This window comes from Rhincodon typus, chromosome 21 (assembly GCF_021869965.1).
Source record: "Rhincodon typus isolate 14 chromosome 21, sRhiTyp1.1, whole genome shotgun sequence".
In the NCBI taxonomy this organism is placed as follows: Eukaryota; Metazoa; Chordata; class Chondrichthyes; order Orectolobiformes; family Rhincodontidae; genus Rhincodon; species Rhincodon typus.
The window spans coordinates 18,917,138-18,937,959 of record NC_063352.1 but is presented as its reverse complement, the minus strand read 5'-3'; the positions used below and the strand labels follow the sequence as shown (position 1 = coordinate 18,937,959).

The 20,822-nt window shown below is 39.2% G+C and overlaps 1 protein-coding gene across 5 annotated transcripts in view; it reads right to left on the bottom strand.

The window, feature by feature from the left end:
* The window catches only part of ccz1 (CCZ1 homolog, vacuolar protein trafficking and biogenesis associated), a 45,874-nt gene extending 35,882 nt beyond the window's left edge, over positions 1 to 9,992 (bottom strand). Inside the window, exons 1-3 of one of the 5 annotated variants that reach the window (XM_048609485.1) lie at positions 9,859 to 9,977; positions 5,159 to 5,224; positions 545 to 638 (exon numbers count right to left, since the gene is read on the bottom strand). In XM_048609485.1, the coding sequence (XP_048465442.1) occupies positions 545 to 638; positions 5,159 to 5,163 (99 nt within the window). In that variant the 5' untranslated portion in view covers positions 5,164 to 5,224; positions 9,859 to 9,977. Of the gene's footprint in view, positions 1 to 544; positions 639 to 5,158; positions 5,225 to 9,660; positions 9,807 to 9,858 lie in introns of those variants that run through there. The other 4 variants (XM_048609482.1, XM_048609483.1, XM_048609484.1 and 1 more) reach the window with 4 other exon arrangements.
* Positions 9,993 to 20,822: the final 10,830 nt, after the last annotated feature.

Below are 20,822 nucleotides of genomic sequence, written 5' to 3'. Positions count from 1 at the left end.
TCAAGAGGGGCAGATTACGAGGAAAGGAAGGGAGGCAGATTACAAGGAAAGGAAGGGAGGCAGACAGAGATGTGCAGCAAGGGAATTCAGAGCTTAGGGTTTCGGCTGCTAAAATCACATTCATGAATGGTGCAGCAGTTAATATCGTAACTTCTCAAAGGGCCAGAATCAGAAGAATGAACAGCTCTTGAAGGCTATTAAGGCTGGATGAGATTACAGAAATAAGGTGAGGCCATGGAGGGATTTGAAAACAAGGATGAGAATTTTTAAAATTGTCACATGCTTAACCAGGACTCAAAGTACATCAGTGATCACCCAGGGGTTTGGGTGTAAAGGACACAGTGCAAGCTCGGACGCTAGCAGTGGAGTCAGTCTTCTCACTTTTACAGGTTAGTGCAACACACTAATATTTCAAAATCAAGCACTAAAAGGTAGGGATTCTTTTGATGCTCCAACTGTTAAATGAGCCTCAAAACTGGAACTGACAGACCAGAGCACAAATTCACAAAAAGTATTAGTTATACACATTTTGCCGTTCACCTACCTCACCTTCTCTTGGTCCAAACTTTGGATTGTAAATGAAAAAGCTCAGCAATGATGGGGGATATTGTTTTTCTTGTGCTGTTGTCATCCTGGGGCTAAACAGACAAAATAAAAAGAACAGCAAGATGTAAGGTTCTGCTCATCCAAAACCCTGCTTTCAATTCAAGCTTGTTTGCATCAGTATGTGGTATAAAGTTACATTAATGCATATATTTGTCAAAATGTTCCAGAGTTGTAGTGTCGCACTTGCACTTGTATCGATGCACCATTGAGAAACAAACTGGTGCATAAACCCCCCAATCACATTTTAAAATGCAGTTACGGTACTCCAATGATATTCTTAATCTGGCACCTCAAACTCTGCCCGCCAGTGACAGACCTAACCAACAATTTACTGACGTACAACTGATTGCTTTAAGTCCATTGCTAAAACTCCACAAACCAGTTATTATTCAGTGACAATAGATCATAAAAGTCAGTGCAACACAATAATTAGTGGAAGACTGAGAAGCAGAGAATTTATGTGGAATATGAATAGAACTTTGGTCAGACCACAGTGAGAGTTACTATGTCCAGCTCTGGACTCCAAACTGTGACAGGATTATGGAGACACTGGGGAAGGTGTCAAATAGATTTACTGGAATGATACTAGAACTGGGAGATTATACCCATCAGGAAAGATTGAACAGGCTGTGGCATCTCTCTATACAAAAGAATAAATTAAGGGCTATCCATAGAGGTCTTTATGATTAGAAGTGGGTCTGATAGGATAGACGGAGACAAGACCTTTCCACTCGTGGCAGATTAGAACTCAGCACCATAAATGTAAGGCAATCATTAATAAATTAGATTAGGAAATTCAGGAGAAACTTCTTTAACCAGAAAGTGGAGCTCTGGAAACAGGAAGTGACTGAGGTAAACAGCACTGATGATTAAGGGGATAACACACAAGGGATAAAGGGAGACAAGGAACAGGGTAAGATGAGAGGTGCAGGAAAAGGCTCGTGTGGAGCATAAAAACCACTAAGTTTGAATATCTTCTCTATATCTCCTCAATCAAATGCCATCATTTTATAGACTTGTAATATCTTTTTTAGAGAAGAGCTCCAGCTTGTCCAATTTCTCGACAGTTACAACCTCTAAATACCGATAGCATTGTTGTAAACTGTTTTTGTCCTCTACAGTGAAATCATGACCCAAAAATCGAATAACCCGTAACTCTGGTTCTGGTGGGGTTGACTAGGAAATCCAGTAGGAAGGATGCCTGTGATAACGCAAAGTTCCAGACTGATAACTCCAGATTAACCAAATGTGGGGAGGTTTGTCACTAACTCACACCAAACAATCAGAGCAGGGTGGGACCACTCTAGATTGCAACATCCTGGTCAGCAAGCCATCATTCTACAGCGAGAGGTCTCCATAAAAAGATCCTCGAACGCTGCAAGAATGGCTACAGGTGCAAAAAAAATGAAACACGCCGTCAGGTGGAGACAAAGTGAAGTGGATACAGCACGTGGAAAACCGGGTGGGTAATTTCATCACTGTTTTGGCAAAGAGACTGGGTCATAAGGAGTTCACGTGCAGCGACTCCTGATCGGACACAGCAATGTCTCACGCACAGTAAACTGTGAAGGTGCAGCAACGACAGCAATCACAGGTGACTGGCTGCAAAATTACCTTGCTCACATCCTGAATGAGTATGCACCAAGAGACCTTTTAAATGCAGGTAAAACCTAACCGTTTCACCGTCATTTATTAGATCACCTTTAGATGTTTCAATATGAAACATGTAATGTTGGAAAGCGAAGCAAGAAACATTTCACTGCTGCACCCTGCAGCAACATCGAAAAGCTGCCACTTCTTGCGATGGGAAAGTCCAAGAGGTCACGTTGCTATGGTCCACGCTGTAGGAGGTCAACAAAACAGCCAGAGTGACCACCAGCAATTTTGAGATATGGACCAGGAAAACGGGCAAGATGCACCAGCAGAAGGAAGAAAGTCCCAAGTGCCAACTGCTTTTGCAACATTGGGTACAAACTGCACAAGACACTGAGAAACAGAAGCAGGGTCAGGTCAACTAACCCAAATTTGAAGCTTCTTCTTCAACAAGGAGCCTGAAGAGTCCAATGAATGTCCACCTCTTCCCCTCACTGAAGCTGCGAAGGCTGTAGAGATTCTCCGGAATTTTCTACTGCAGCATGGGAACATGAAAAATCTGTTTGACTGCACTGATGGCCAATCTCTCACTGTCTGATAACAACACACTATGCAGAAAATGATTACTCAGTTTTATCAGAGCAAAGTCTCGTCATTTTCAATGCCTTTTATTGTACAAGGTCAATCTCTGGTAATGTGTGAACAAACTGAAAAACAAAGACATCCTTCACATATTTACTGTATCACCGTGTTTTCATTTTTTGTTCTTCAGACTTCAAACGTGTTTGTAGGCAAGTGAGGTTCCATTGGCTTCTTCAGTTATCGCGAGGATCCCTTAATGTGATTTTGAGAGTGTGCCCCCTGTAATTTGACTCATCATGATTTTGCTAGAAACCAGAACTGCACGCAAGTATAGTCAAACCAAGGCTCAATACAAGTTTAACTTGACTTCCCTGCTTTTCAACTATGTCCATCTACAAATGAGCCACATGGCTTGGTTTGCTTTTTTATTGAATGCCCTTATTAACACACATCATTATGATTTTAATTGCTCACCACTAGTGGTTATGCCTTTTGTGTCTGTGCCCTAAGCTCTGGAATATCCTGCCTAGACCTCTCCACTTCTCTCTCTTCCCTCAAGACATTCCTTAAAACATCTCTATTTGGGCAAGCATAATTCACCAGAGTGAATATTTGATGGCACTTGGTGTAATACTTTGTTTCACGAAGTTCTTGAGACGTTTTATGACGTTCATGACATAATACCAGTATAACTTGTTTACACATCATGACTTTTAGTGAAAAGTATTTCTGTACACCCAGATATGCTCTCCACAAAGTATGTGGCCACCTTATTCTTAAAAGACATATATATCCTTTGCTCTTTATTAAATAAATTTGCCTGTTCTTGTACAATATAATCTCCTGCCCTTGTACTGTCCTGTGTGAATAAACAGAAGACGCTCAAGGACTTGCTGCTTCATCTGTTATTAGTTGTGTGCAATTATTATCAATTCCACTGACAGCCGCCTCAGACGTTTATTGGTTTGACAAACTTTAATGCTACATGCATCCAGTTTCCTGGTTTTTTTAAGCATGAGGGAAAAGATCTGGATGCGAACGTGCATCAACAAATTCCAGCTCTTTGACCTGATCACTTTGCACCTGGTGTCAACTTAAACTAAAGCTCTAACCCTTGTATTTAAAATATTTAAATTAACAAAGAACTGCAGATGCTGAAACATAAACAGAAATCACTAGAGAAACTCAGGAGATCTGGCAGCATCTGTGGAAAGAAAATAGAGTTAATGGTTCAGTTCTGAAATGTCCACTCTGTTTTCTCTCCATAGATGTTGCCAGGCCTGTTGAGTTCCTCCAGCAATTTGTGTTTTTATTTAAAATATTTATGCTTTTAAAAACATGGTCTATCCACTTCTTGTCAACTAAAATTCATCAAGGATAGAGCTAGAATTTACTTCTCTTCCTCCTCCTATCTTGGCCTCATCCTCTCACTGTCTCTGTACTCCTTCAGCTCCATAATTCATAAGTGATGTGGGCTACTCAAATGTTGGCTCCTTGTACATCCCTGATTTTAATCGCTTCATCTGCCAAGGTTCTAAATTCTGCAATTTCCACCCTAAATCTCTCCACCTTTAAGATAATCCTTAAATTACGCTGGTTGTAAAATGATTTACAAAACCCAATGTTGAAGGTGTATGTAAACAGGCATTTTGTCATATTTATGGATTGAACCAGCGAGGCTTCCTCTTGCCACTATATTTTAATTGTGGTCATTGTGTGCTCATTGATGCGCACACAGACTGACTGACTTCTACAATTACTTTGTCATCAACATTAGCGATGGTTTGATTCAAGCAGTTTCTCTGTCTTGCTGCCAAAGCACATTATGCAAAGTCTCAGAAAGGCATCTGCCAAGAAAGAGAGAAATTTCAGAACCACAGCTCTAACTTTGCAAAGCTGTTCAGCAAAGTCTTGGTTGGTTTCAACTTGGATGCATCTGAGCGACAAGGATTTTACCGCCAATGACTTTGGAAAGGATCAGTGTTGAGAGAACAGCAAGAGCACAATCTGGAGGAGGTGGAGAGAGGGGAGACAACACCAAACTGGGTGATAATAATCAAGGCATGCTGACAATGTGGAGCAGGCATCAGCCATGGCTTAACACATAGGCCTCGTAAATTGGACTCTGAAGTTCATGAGTTGAAAGCCTATTCCAGAGACATGCGCACAAAATCTACCTGACACTCTGATGCAATTGTTGAGGGAGTGCTGCCCCAATGGAGGTGCTATCTTTTGGATGAACCACTAAACTGAGGCTCCATTAAACTTCTCTTGTAGATGTAAGTATTCCCATTTTAGAAGAGCTTTGGAATTATTCTTGCTGTCTTGGCCAACATTCATTTGCTCAATCAACATCAAAAAATTACCTAGTCATTACCTCATTACTGTTTATGGGAGCTTGCTGTGTGCATATTGGCGGTTCCATTTTCCAGATGACGAGTGACTACAATTCAAAAGTACTTTGTTAGCTAAAAAGCAGAGAACAGTGAATGGTGCTATAGAAATGCAAGTCTGTCTTTCTTTCCATTTTCATTTCTGTAACTACTGCCTTAAAGAAAGCAAATACACTTAATCACACGTTGACGTTAAAACAAATTGCCATAGACATTGCAGCAAATTATGTATAATCTTTTAGAGATATCAAGAGAAAATGGAAACCAAGCAGGAAACAAAGGCTGATGGGGTTCTGATGGGGTTCCTCTGTAGGTTATTGTTAACAAAATTTACTACAAGGAAGGGAGCCAAACATAGTTTGCCTGGAATTTAAACCAATGGGTTTTTATCAATGCTCCAAATGCCAGACTGAATAGTAAGAAAGGTTAAATGCAGGAAGTGGATTTCTTAAAAGCCCTGCAACAGCTGCTGGTGTTGAGGCACGGACAAGATTTTAGTTCACAACATTGTAGTATAGGAAATAGAAGCAGGTTTGTCCAGGCAGCCTCTCAAGCCTGCCTAGTGATTTCTAATGCTGCAGACTGTGGCTCAAGAGACATGGGCAAAGCTAAATATAGAGATGGTAACAAGGTGCTAAGAACTGAACAGATCGAAACACAGTCAGTGAGCTAAATATGTTTATGAATAGCCTCTTTGTAAATGATTTCTATGCCAATGGAAAATGGTTAGCAGCAACTGTCAGAATGTAAAGTTGATTAACTTATGCAAGGAGGTTTCCAGTCTGCACTGGGCAACATGAAAAACATTTAGCACAAAGGTTTTCTCCCAGACAGATAACAGAGGGGAGAATGAATTTTTCACTGCATCGTATTTTGTATGTTGAAAACTTACATTTATAAATATCAACATCACATACATTATAATACTGACTACACTTCAAAAATACTTTATTGGCTGTCAAGCATTTGAGTCATCCTGTGGTTGTGAAAGATGCAATAGACACACGAGTCTTCCATTAAATCCCTCTCTATCTCTGTAATCTCCTCCAGTCCGAAGCCCCTCTAAAATCTCTGTGGTCCTCTAATTCTGGCCTCTTGCACGTGCCTAATTTTAATCATTTGACCACTGGCTGCAGGATTTTCAACTGTCTTAATCCTCAACTCTGGGATTCGTCCCCCCACCCCGCTCTTTATGACACAACTTAACGTCAATCTTTTGCACCGAGGTTTTGATCACCTGATGTAGTATTTTCTTTGTGAAGCGCAATATCAAATTTTATTTTACGATGCTTCTGTGAAGCATCTTCAGACCTTACTACAGTTAGAGAGTTTATCGAATGTAAATTGTTGTTGTACCTCACCGCATCACTCAAAACATATGACTGCCAATTGGCAATGGTTAAAATGCGGCCAAATTGTACACAGCAAGTCCTCGAAGATATGTAAATTACTGAACAAACTGTTATTTTGTTTTTGTTTTCGTTTTCATATTGGTTGACAGCAGAATACCACCCACCGGAAAACCCACACTCCCCGTTTGTATTTAAAATTGTAACTTTCTCTGAGGAAAGACTGAGCACGTCAGGCTTATACTCACTGGAATTTATAAAAATGAGAGGTGATACATGTAAAAGAGTCTGAGGGGACTCGACAGGATAGACACTGAAATGATGTCTGCCCTTGTGGGGAATCTAGGACTAGGGAACACAGATTTAGAATGAAGAATTTCACACTTCAGGTGGAGATAAGGGAGGGAGCTTCTTCTTTTAGAGGGTCATTAATCTTTGGAATTCTCTACCCCAGAAAACTGTGCTGGCTGTGTCATTTGAATATTGAGTCATAGAGTACAGAAACAGACCCTTCCGTCCAACTCGTCCATGCCAACCAAAATTCCCAAACTAAACCAGTCCCACTTGCCTGTGTTTGGCACGTATCTCTCTAAACCCTTCCTATTCATGTGATATACTTAAGGCTGAAATAAACAGATTCTTGAATAGTAGGGGATTCAATGGTTTTGAGAGCAATGTAGGGGCAAGGCCAAAATCAAATCAGTCATAATCTTACTGAGTAGTGCAGCAGGTTCAAGGAACATACAGCCTACGTCTGCTCTTAAGTTCTTCCCCCCACTCCCCACCTCTTGCATAAGTTAATGGGAAAGAACCACTTCAACTACAGGCCAGGCCCTGAAAAGTGGCTTCTCTAACAACGCTGTACTGGTGCATAGGCTGTGGAGGAGTCTGAGAAAGAGGGTGAGAGCCACAAAATTGAATTGCTGAGAAGAAGCTGGGTGTTGAGGGGGAAAGGGAAGCAGCAATGTCTGTATAGGTCTTGGACTATAAGAACTCCACGGCAGTCTTGATTCAGTTAAGAGCAAGTGAAAGCTAGACATGAGGCTTCCAGCAAGGCCGTGAATCTGGATTCTGCAGAATTCCTTTGAATTGGACACAAATCCATGATATGGATTGTAGCTGCAAGTTGGTTCAAGTGAGAATTTCTAAGTTGTCAATACGCTTAACAAAACTGATTCTAAACACAGACTGATTGCTATAGCTCTCAGAGCTGCTGTGAATTAACAAATCAGGAGATCAGAAGAATTAGGAGCAGGACATTCGGCCCTTCTAACCTGCTCCACCATTCAATAAGATCGTAGACAATCTAGCTGTGGCCTCAAATCCACTTTCCTGTTTGCCTCCATTACTCTCAAACACTTTGCTGATCAAAAATCAGATCAACTCAGCCTTGCATATAATTCATTGACCAAGCCTCCATTACGGTCTGGGAAGGGAATTCTACAGATGCTTATTAGATTAGATCAGAGGATGCATTAGAAAACTGTTGCTTATTTCAAGCACAGTAATTACAAACAGGCCACACCCTGACCTGGGATATGTTTTCAGAACCAGTCCATTCTAAATACACCACTAACCTATACAAATCAGGGCAGAACCAAATTTGATCCTGAATGAATGCTGAATCAAGTGGCCTAAGCCAAGGACAATAGTGGAAGTGTTATGATTGGCTTCAGTGACCCTGGCCTGGAAAAGAGGAAGCAAAGAAACAACCAGGACTCCTGCTTCTCATCACTAATCTGTCACAGGTGTCAGGATAGAACAAACCCAGAATTGATGTCAAATGTGGTCCCCCAACTAATAAGGAATAAAAAGAAAAGACTTGTATTTTGATGGTGCCTTTCGCAACCTTAAGACATCCCAAAGAGTTATGCAATATGGAATATTTTCCCGAATTGTAGGCACTGCTGTCAAGCAGATAACGCAGCAATGTGCACTGAAAGATCCCACAAACTACAATTTGGTAACAACCAGGTAATCTACTTTAGTGACAACAAGGTGTTGACAACCTTGTTGTCTCGGATTCTCCAGCATCTGCAGTTCCTACTATCTCTAATCTACTTTAGTGATGCTGGTTTAGAAATAAATGTCAATTTAATAACTCCCCTGCTCTTCTTTGAAATAAAGGCTGTGGGATCTTTCATTCCAAAATTCAGAGAACATGTGGGGCCTGGGTTTTGCTTCTCATCCAATAGACCACACCTCCAGCACTGGATTGGGATTGTCAACCGAGATTTCTGGTGCTTGGGTCCCTGAAGTGAGACTTAATCCCACAGCCTTCTCACTCAGAGGCGAGAGTGTTATATACTACCGAACCACGTCAGAGTCATGCCTATCACGTAACAAGGAATGGAGCCCCTCACTACCTATTTCATTGCTGCAAATTTTTACATTGAAACAGTGACTGCATTTCAAAATGCAAAAAAAAAATTAGCTGCAATCCACTTTGGAATGTCTTGAACTTCACAATCTAAACAGGAGCTCTTTCTTTCATATCAAGACTTCTAAAACACCAAGCAGAAAATATTTGGTAGAATTGGAAACATATCCACTCAATTTAAAACAAATTGCATTAACACAGCACCATATATGTCACAAGGCACTTCACAGCAGCAATTATCTGACAAAAACGTACATTACGAAACACAAATTGATCCGAGACATACACGAACAAGTTCAAGGTTAAACCATTAAGGAGTATCATTAGCTGTATCCACAAATAGAAGTCACGAACCTAACATAATCCTAAACTGTTAAGAACACGCACAACATACTATCTTTACAAGTTCAGAACTGTTTCTTCTGAATCAGATTGTCCAATTTTCAGCTATTAATTCATATATACTTGTTTAAAAAAAAGTCCGAAAAGGTGTTTTAAATGAAAAATATATTGAAAAGTATCTTATAAAAGATCTTTCTCCAGGTTCTTGTGTGATTTTGGTTGTAGGCCTCACTTGGTATAAGGCAAAATTGGAAATTCACCTAATTGTGTAATGTGTATTACTGGCCTTCAATATTAGTCCTAGCAGAACACTTAAAATTCTTATAAAAACAATATATTAATTTTAAGATGCTAAATACATGAATAAAATGGGACATCTTACTAATAAACACAAAGAAACCAAAAATTAAATTACTTTAGGCCTCAGGGTTCCAAGAGACTAAATTTGATGAGCCCTCCCAGTGACAGCGTCTGATGCCTGGGACACTCCTCAGGATCAATCAGAAAACTGAGGCTTAGCGCCGAACAGTCAGTACTCCTCCCACGGGTAAAGTACCAAGAACGTATGATCCTTTCCTTCAACATTTTGAAACATTTTTTTTGAAAAAAATACCTTTTTGTTCGTCACTGGATTTCTAGTTTGAATTCCTGCAGCATTGCTCTTCCCCGGGTCTGGGAGTTGTTTCTGGTACTCTATAGCACCACGTACTGGTTAAGGACACATTTTAGTTTTCAAAAGACCAATCCGTATTTACATTATTTTTTTAAAAAATGACTTTCTATTTGCTTCATTTTGGATATCTATTGTTTGAAAATTTTACAAAATCCGAAAATTTCAGTTTCCCTTCAGGTGGGCATTGATAAAATCTTGCAGCAAAGTATACAGCTCAATTTATAATGTCCCAAAGCAGCACACTTGCATTTTTCAAGCTTCCTACAGCATCTTTGATAACCTCAAGATAGCCCCGGGAGATCTTAATTCAATACATTTCTTTGGAATTCATTGCTGCAATTTAGGAAACACTGCAGTCAATTTGTGCAGAGCAAGGTCATACAAATAACAATTTGATAATGACTATGGTTTTTGTGAATTTGGTTGAGGGATAAATGATACCAGGGAGAAATGCCTGCTCGTTTTTGAAATAGTGGTCATAGGATCTTTTACATGAGAAAGTCTAGACAGGGCTGTGACTTAACTCTTAGTTAAAAGGTAGCATGTGCAGTACTTCCATATGGCATTAATTACCAGCCCCTGGGAGCAAAAATTCAACTTGTGATTTTCAGCTTAGAAAAAAGTTTTATCTATTAAACAGGTTACATCTTTTGGCTCATTATTTGCAGTGTTTTGTATTATTACAGTATCTCTTCATGTCTCCTAAATACTCTGAACTCAGTTTACATGTTGTTCACCCAACGACTCCGTCTTGTGGTACAGGATTTTGTCATGACTCTGGACAGTCGGAGCTGACAAGTGAGAAGCTTTAAAATTAAAAGGTTGGGGAGAGGTGTAAAACTGGCTCCACCAGATCACCATTCCCTATATAACCCCTCTCCTTTCAACAGATTTTGAACAACATAAGCAAAACCAGACAAGGTGAGACCAAGTGCTGATCTAATGTGAAGTTTTATGCTACTCTTAGCTGCTGCTATGGAATGTATCACTCAGGATATTCCATTGCAGAGGTCATCACTGTGCATGTCCTCAGTTGATATCCATGAAAGTGAACGTTACATTGATGGTGATCAGGCATGGAAACTGATGGATTTCTTCACCATCTCCTCCTTTCCTAGCTCAAGTATGGAGATCCCTAAAAGCATTAAGCCTTCTGTAGTATCCCTATCATTGCAAAGAAAATTAAAAATAGCAAGAAAGTTTTTTTTTAACTAGGCTCAAGTAGGCCTCACATCTTCTGGTCTCATCCAAAGGCTGAGCTCATCCAAGTCAGCTGCCCTTAGTTGCACCAAGTTATGTTCACCCAAGGCCCGTCTCTACATTGATTGACATTGACTCCCAGGTCCCACAAGCCTCAAATTTAATCTCCTCAGTCTTGTATTACCTGTGCATGGTTTCGCTTCCCCTCTCAACTCTGAAACCTCCTCCTTCCATACAATCCTGCGAATTTGTTAATTCTTTCCTTTGCTTATGTTATTCACACCGCACATCATTCACTCCATAATTGGTGGCTGTGACTTCAGCTGTCTTGGCCCCAAACTTTGTAATTCCCTCTTGAGTTGTCTTTCACTCCTCCCTTAAGATGCTCCCTAAAACCCAAATTTCTGACCAAACTTTTGGTCATTTCTCCTAATGACTTTCTGTTTGACTTAATGTCAGTTATTTTGTCTGAATTCGGGTCCATGAAATGTAGGTAAATGTTGATTAGGAGACAAGTTCATTAAACAGAAATACTGCATTGCTGGCTATTGAAAATTCTCAGGCTTTTGGCCAAAGATTTAAATCTAAGAAAACATAAGAAAATATGTAATGCAGAAACCCATTATGCCCGAAAGCTGCCCTCTTATACACCAATTGTAATATGCCAAAATATGACTCTATCCAAGTACAATCTTTCCTGAGATGAATGTCAAAGACCACCCTTGAACAAGGTAGCAATCTGTGAAACATTTCCCTAGGGAAATCTAATTAAACTCCATACTGTCAATCTAAAATTATAAGCCACATTATTTTACTTTAATCAGCTGTCTAACACAGATGGCATTTTTCACCATTTCAACAGCATCCAGTCATCTGTATTTATCTAGTCCTCAATGTAGGGATAGTGAGCCGTGCAGAGATGGAACTTCAACTTTGGATAATGCTTTCATTCAGTTTGTGTTAGAATAAAGATAAACTAATTACAGTGATTAAATATTAACACTGTTTTCTTCATAACACATATCTTTATTCAACAGGAGATGTTTAAAATGGCAGATACTGCCAGTTGACATCAAATAGTGACAACTGTACAATACTTCTGTAACAAGGCAGAACAACAGCAGAGATGAAAAGCGTTGAGTGAAACTGAAGAATTTGGCTAAAGGTAAATTCACTTAAATGAGAAGATTTGATAAATAAAATTCCACTTTAGGCCAACATTGCTTTTCAATAGAGACAGAAATATTTCAAGTTCATTTTTTCCAATACAGTAACTTCCAATTGAGCAGCACAATTTAGATCTCTCTTTTGATAATCCCGATCAGAAAACTTTTTCTTAATTTAAATTTGATAAATGTTCCTCAAACAGTGATCAGCAACTTGCTGCATAGCATATTTGTCTCTGTTTAGTTATTCTCCTCTCTAACTCAAATTATCTTCCTTTGGATTTCACAATCTGTTTAATGTACTTCCAATAGATAAATTTGTTGATTTAATTGCTTGATGTAACTAGAAAAATCCCCACGTTTAATCCCTAGATTGCAGTGAGTTTGCTGATCAAGCAGGTAGTATACATGCAAGTGGTCTCAAAAAGCTGAAACTAAGGAGAAGGAAGATCAGTCTGATTGAGAATTAATGATTCTTGTTAGGGAACTTGGTCATCTATATTACTGATTTCAAGTAATACCAACCAAAGCTTTTTATGAAGGTGATTAAATTTTTGGTGCCTGAAAAGTAGTTACATTTTAATCAGACACTTTATACCTGACCTTGCATTTCAAATTAAGTTTCATCTTATCCAGGAGGTGGACTCTTCGTTCAGTCCTGGACACTGTTCGGCAGTTGGACATTTGGAGATAACATTGGAATTGTATTTTGGCAAACTGGTTACTGGATCATTACAAATCTCTGACTAGCACTGAGACAAAAACAAAATACTGTTGATTACACATTTATAAAGCGGTTGCAGCATAGAATAAGGCTACCTGTCCCTTTAATCCAAGTCAACCCCTGCTAACAATTTAACTAGTCCCTCTGCCCTACCCTTTCCCGCAGTCCTCCATATATTTCTCCTTTATCCAAGTCCAGAGAATGCTGGAAACCTGGGATGAAATCAGAAAATGATGGAACCACTTAACAGTTCAGACACCATCTATAATGAGAGACACCAAGAGAACATTTCAAATCAATGGCTATTGGAAGTATTTGAACTGTAAAGTTAACCTTTTTAGGGTGTTTGCTTCCTTAACCATTTTACGGTTTGATCTTCTCTGTTTCACAAAGCATATTTTGGTGTTAAGTCTTTGACTGAAATATGGTTCTGAGTGTCTAGTTGTTTGAATAGTGCATAACCTTCCTGCTTTGAGTTCATTTGATCCCTATCTCTTTGGACTGAAAGTTGAGATGCTGAAATGAGGTAACTACTTAATGCTCTAAGCGATTCGTTCAGCTTGGTGACACTACCAAACCATGTTGCTTGGTATTTCCTTCAAGTTAACAGTGAAATACTACTTGAATGAGGGGTACCAAATTGTTGCCATTTACAGAGATCAAACTTCAGCCTTGGACATTAATTTGCTGGGATCTCTACATAATCATAGATGCCCATCCTTATGTTAATGTCAAGCAGTTCTGTGCATTTTAAGTGTTGTCTTTTCTTTCATTTGAAATGAAGGTGTAGATAGATGGAACCTGGATTTCCATACCACATTTCATGACCTCAGGATGCCACAAAGTACTTTGCAGCCACTGAAGTACTTTCCAAGTGTTTCAGCCAATTAACACGTTGCAAGCTCCGACAAATAGCAAGGAGGCAAATTACCAAATAGAGAATAAACATTAACCCGGGATGACAGGGAATGCTCTTCTGCTCTTTGTTGAAACAGTGACCTTCTTTGTTCACCTGAGAGAGTAATCAGTTAACTCAGATGATTGGAGTATAGTGTGGAATGATGTGGGTTCAATCTAATGTACCAACCATGGTTATTTGTGGAGACAAGCCTTCTCACTTTGCCCCCTGCTTAATGTCAAATGGTGCCTTTCAAGCTATATAACCACTGTCTCTCTCTCTCTCTCTCTCTCACTCTCTGTAGCAGAGAGAGATGTCTGTGGTCCATTGTGGACTATGGCTGACAGCCTATCTTGAAATACCTAACTGAGAGGTCAGTCGGATTTAACATCTCAACCAAAAACAGCATCTCTGACTGTATAGCACTTCCTCAGTACTGAGATTAAAAGCAACTATGAAAGCAAAATTCCAAATGTCTATTCAGAATATATTCCATAGGCATTCAGGAAACATTAAAAAATAACAACAGCTATATCATGACCTTAAAAGAGTAAAACAACTGGTAACACTTCACAGGCATATCACAAAGCAAAATTTGCTCTGACCCCACATAAGCAGTTATTAAGACAGGTCACCAATAACTGGATCAAAGAGCTAGGTTTTAAGGAGCAACTTAAAATAGGAAAGAGAGGCAGTGAGTCAAAAAAAAGTATAGGGATGGAACCCACAACTAATACATTTGAATTCCTGGCCACTGATAGGGGAACAAAGACAATTAGGAATGTGCAGAAGCCAGAAGTGGAGGAGGTTACAGAGAAAGGATGTAGTGAGACTGTAGAGGGGTATAAATACAATGTAGAGAATTTTTAACTCTCATTAACGTTCCCTGTTTATGGTGTTCGGATACAATATAGCAAATATGAAGTAACTCCCTCATAACTCGCCACAATTAAATTTAATATTTCCTAATGTCATTGCAACTTACAGCACAGAAGGAGGCCATCAGCCCATCATTCATGTGCTTTCTCTTTTAAAGAATCATTCTACTTTGTCCCACATCCTCACATTTTGTCCGTATGTTTCCATCCTCAAGTATCTGTCCAGCTCCCTAAAAAAAATTTATTAAATCAGTTTTCACCACCTTTCAGGTTGAGCTTTCCAGATCACAACAATCCTCAGACTGAAAATAATTCGGCTATTTTCCCCTCTAGGTTTCTTTAGAATAATTTGTAATCTCTGGCCTCAAGTTGTTGACTCACTCACCAGAAGGGATATTTTTGCCTCTTCTTTTGTAACAAAACCTCACAAAACCATAGCAAGTATTAGACAAAAATACTGCAATTTGACTGGAAAAGCCAACTAAATAACTTAGCAATTACTTTACATGCTTCTCTGTTTCAGCAACAACACCTAACCAGAAATTTTACAATTGGCTTGCTATTACATTTCAGGCAAAGACTTCTCAAGGTGCCAAACGAAATGAGGCACAGAAATGTAGTTTTAAAATTGTTAAAACAAGCTGCCAGTTCCCCCATGGTTTCCTCTTTCACGAGAACATGGGATCATTGTATTCTCACTCTCATATTTTGGATTATATCATTTTCACTTGTAATAAATCATTAAACATGGCAAAACCCACAGGTCAGCAGGTTGTGTAGTGAAACAGTATCGCCTGCATAAACTTTTAAAGCCAGCAAAGCAGGTGAGAAACCAATATTGTGGTTACTCATCCTCCCATCACTCTAATTGTTTGCAAGGCAACACCATGCATTGAAACAGGCTCAATGTTATTAGAGAGCACAGCATCGAATGTACCTCTAGATGAAACCTGATAACGAGGGTCATTCTTCCATGTAAAGGTTTTAATCCTGCATTTTTTTATGACACTAATGTTGGAAGGTTACAAAGGCTATTAATACGTATTTCTGGCACCATTTTTTTGACAAGAAGTCTTACTTTGATTTTCTTGCAATGAATTTGCAATGACCTTGGAAGTGATGGTGTATGTCAGGGTGTTCCACAGTTTAATGCACACAAGAATTCCAGGAAATTGTCAGAGTCTTGTCTTTCAGTTCCAAGTTTAAGAATTAACTAAGAAACCTGAGAGTCTGGATTTGATAATGACTCTAAACATCCCATTTGGAAGTCATAATGCTGCATACAGGATTGGTGCAGACCCATAAAACTCAGTGATGTCTTTGAAGTTTGTCAGGAATTCTTCATTGTCTGTTAATAGCGGACTTCAGAAAAGGGGATGAGTGAGGGAGGAAAAGCACATGGAAATCTGGAGGAGTATTTTTCCCAAAAGCTTACATTTCTGATTGCAAAATCTGCAGCACAATTCAAAATAGCGCAAATTTTATTTCAATTAGAAATTAATTTAAACTGAGTTTAGCTATTCAAAATAATGTAGAATCATATTATTATGCACCAAGTTCTACTCACTCATTGCCCCCATGCTCACTAGCCTACATTGGCTCCCACTCTGATAAGTTCTTGATTTTAAACTTCCCACTTTGTTTTCAAATCCACCCACAACCGTCCATCTCCCTCTCTCTATCTCCATAGCCTCTTCCATACCTATAATCCTCTGAGATCTCTGTGCTCCTCTAATTTTGGTCTCTCTTATATCCCCAGTTTTCTTCACTTCATTTTTGGTGCTTGTGCCTTCAGCTACCTGAACCCGAAACTCTCTAGTTCTCTTCCTAAATCCGCTGTTACAGAGGGACATAAGGACAAGGCAACAGATGTACTTGCAAACAAGAATGTGAATTTTAAAATTGATGCATTGACAGATCAGGAGCCAATGTAGATCAGAAAGCATACATTGAAAGGAATTTGGTTCAAGGTATTACATCGGCAGCTGATTTTAAATGGGATCAAGTTTAAGGAGGACGGAAAGTGAGAGACCAGTCAGGAGATTATTGGAATGTCAAGTCTCTAGGTAACTAAGACATGGATTAAGGTTTTAGCAGCTGAAGAACTAAAGGACAGCAATGAAAGATAACTATAATAATAATGAGAAAAGTAAAGATGACACAACTTGAGAAAAACATCGTCTGACAACAGAACAAAGAAATGTTTTCTAATTAGCAATATTAAAGAGTACACAGCCAGTAAATGAGCCAGAGAGAGATTAGATAACATTAAAATAAAATAATGGACATTAATATAAAAATGTATGGAAAAAGCATGTTTTATTCTTTTTATTTTAACTTTAATGAGTTTACAACAATTGTCCATAATTCCTAGTAATATTATTTTACAAATAATTGTCCATTGCTTTGGGTTAATTACCCTTATCAAGATAGCTAGGCAATAACACAGAGCAATCAATTTAGAATTGTCAGTCAGTCTTGCGCCGTTACAGACTTGCAGGCACTGAAATCTACAAATAGTAATTCACAAGGCCCTATTCTTTGCACACAGAAATAATATGTACACTCATTGCAAATACAATTGAAATACAATTTAAAGCTTTATTGAAAATTTCAATACAGTATTACAGAAATACAGAATTAAAAATGTGAGTAGGAAAGGAAACATATTGTGCTACAGAATCTAGCAAGCAATACAGTACTTCAATTTAAAACAACATAGGTGAATACACGAATACATGCACAAAGAACAGCAGACTTAAAGCAATAATAAAGTAATACAGATTTAAAATACCTTTACAGTAGTAATATTAATCAGCACATTGAGAAGAAATAGTAAAGGTATAATATCTCCTAGCAGATTCAAATGATCAAAAAGAACACAAAATTGGACTTCATGGAGACAACAATACTTAAGCTATAGTGTTGCCTCAAAATTAAACATGAAGACTGAAGGCGTTATTTGTGTACTGAGTCAAATTGTAGATGAAGTTACGAATAGACTAAACATCAAAGGGAAAACAAGCACATTTGATTTGATTTATTACTGTCACATATACCTAAGTACAGTGAAAAGTTTTGTGTGCAGTACAAGCAGATCACAACAGACAAAGACGTAAAGATCATAGGGTGGTTGAACAGAGTGAGGAATACAAAGTTACAGCTACAAAGATGTCCTGAAGCATTTTGCAGACAAAATAATATGTACACGCATTGCAACTGTTTCAATTCAACATGATAGCTGACAGCAATTCGCTTGTTCACGTGTCAGGGTGATGCTCTGATCAATCAGAGTCAACCTGTCTGTTAAGTGTCAAACAACATTAATGGCTTCATTTTCCATGGCAACACGTCTACCAATCAAGAATTGGTTGGAAAATTAAATTTTTTTGCTCCAGGCATGGAGAAGCTCCTTGCTGGCCACCCCGGATGATTTTCCAAACTTTCTCACCAGTGTCCACATCATTGAGTGGCTGGGAAGATTTCACACAATGTGTCATTTTGCAGCAATATTTAAACTCAGTTTCTTTTTCCCTGGATGATGAGGTACAGTCTGAAATTGTCAAATTTAATGGCAGAAGATGATTTTTAGGGATGGCTTCAAGATGCAGGTATCAAAACCACATTGAACAGCCTGTGTCCCTTCAAAGAACACTTACATTAGTCAGAGATAGTAGGAACTGCTGATGCTGGAGAATATGAGATAACAAGGTGCAGAGCTGGATGAACACAGCAGGCCAAGCAGCATAAGGGGAGGAGGAAAGCTGACGGTTTGGGTCTGGACCCTTTTTCTGAAGAAGGGTCCGAACCCGAAACATCAGCTTTCCAGCTGCTCTGATGCTGCTTGGCCTGCTGTGTTCAACCAGTCTACACCTTGTTAACTTACATAAGTCAACTAGGCAATAGTTCATGCTGTAAGTTATATGCTTTAATTCCTAATTATCTCTTAGTAAATGACAGTGCAGCACTCCCTCTGCACTGCAGTGTATGCCCAGGCTTTTGTGCTCAAGTTCCTGAAGTGAAACTTCATTTAATGACAGCTTACATTTGTATAGAGCCAATAATGTAATCAACCAGCTGTGAACACTTCACAGTAGTGTTAAGAATTTTGACACTGAGCCCTGTAAGGTGATACTGGGATGACTAAACAATTGGTCAAAGAAGGAGTTTTTAAAGAAAACCTTAAAAGGGACAGACAGGTAGAGAGGTCTGGGGCCTAAATAGTGAAGGCACAACCCTTAATGATGGATGATGAAAACGAAATATTCACAGAAGGCCAGAAATAGAGGATCTTGAATAGTTATAGGGCTGGAGGAGATTACAGAGCAAGAGAACCGTGAAGCCATAGAGGAATTTGAAAATAAGAATGAGAATTTTAAAATTGAGCCATTGCTTTACAGGGAACTAATGTAGATCAACAAGGACAGGGTGATTGTTGTATGGATTCAGTGCCAGTAAAGATGCGAGTAGCAGAGGTTTGGATAACTTCATGTTTACAGCCAGGATTGCTTTGGAATAGTTAAACGTGAAGGTAACAAAGGCACCGAAGAGAGTTCCAGCAGCAGGCGAGATGAGATAGGACTATACCACTGTATTACTGTGTAATCTGAGAACCCTAATAGCTACTGACATAGTGAGGCTGGTAATGTTATCCAACTCGGCTGGAGGAAGTCAGTGTAGAAGGGGATGTGTTTGCCAATAGGTGTCTAAAACCAGAAACCTTCCCCAAGTTATACTGAGATCTATTGGTTTGCAGGTCTTTTCAATTATTTTAATGAACCTCTTGAGGAAGGGTATTTACAACCACCCATTTGTCTCTGATGGGACTAGCCTCCCCATCTAGACTAGCAAGTTACTCTGTTAAATTAAATGGAATAAGTATGTTCTCTCTGAGGGTTGTGATTATGTGGAATTCTTTACCACAGAGGGCTGTAGAGGCTGTGTCAATAAATATATTCAAAGCTGAGATAGACAAATTTTTAAGCAGTCAGGGAATCAAGGGTATGGAGAAAAGGCAGAAAAGTGGAGTTGAGGACTACCAGATCTGCCTGATGACATTGAATGGCACAGCAGAAATGATGGGGTGAATGGCCTACTTCTGCTCCTATATCTTGTGGTCTTGTGTAAAATAAGCTGTTGGTTATTGGTTGATTGATGATGAATTGCACGATTTGGTAAAAATGATAGAAAAGATTTATCTCCCTCAAGGTTTTTTAAAAATTTATATTCACTTCAGGGCTAGTGGTTGGAAAATTGCCTGGATACAAAGTTGAAGGTGCGTGAATACAAATGGAAAGATAAATAGTCAGTATGTTCACATGGAGAATGCTCATGGTCTATTGAGGAAGACTGAGCATGAGACCATAGTCTATGTCCTTACCTAGTAAAAATTCTATAGAATGTGTCTAGAAATATGACAGGTTTGATCTCACTCTGGTGGCAGGAAACAGGAGCCAATAGTGCATCTGAGTCTTGTACTTGCCCCTCAGGGGGATACTGTCACTTGTTGAGATTTTGACTGAGCTTTTCTCTTAATTGGCATTAGGCTGTCTGTCAGTCAAGGGTGGTGAGTGAGCTCCTGAAACTAGAGGGTCAAAAAGAAACCCTTCAGCTTGAGAGAAGCAACAACCTGCTGTAAATGGTAAGTCACTAAAAGGCCACTTCAATAGAAAGGTGCCTTCTCAGTAACTTCTTTTAAAAAAATGTAATTTAAAACCAGTAAAGCAGTCAGGCCATCGCTGTTTGGGAGCGGGTGAGATTGAATAGTTGCTGTGGTGTGGTGAATCTGTCATCAAGATGGCCTTTAACTGTGCTCCCATAGGCAGGCAAGGAGGCCCTGTAGGCCTTGGCTTGGAACACTAACACGGCTGCATGTCTGCTTCTATGCAGAAATTTGAACCATTCCCCCTCTCCTCCACCCATCGCCTTGGGAAACGAGGGACTGACTAGAAAATCCATTATCCAACCTTAGCGAGTCTCTAAATGAGCTGAATTGAATTACTGTTTCCTGGGGAAGGGCATTTTTCCCAGGCCCTGAA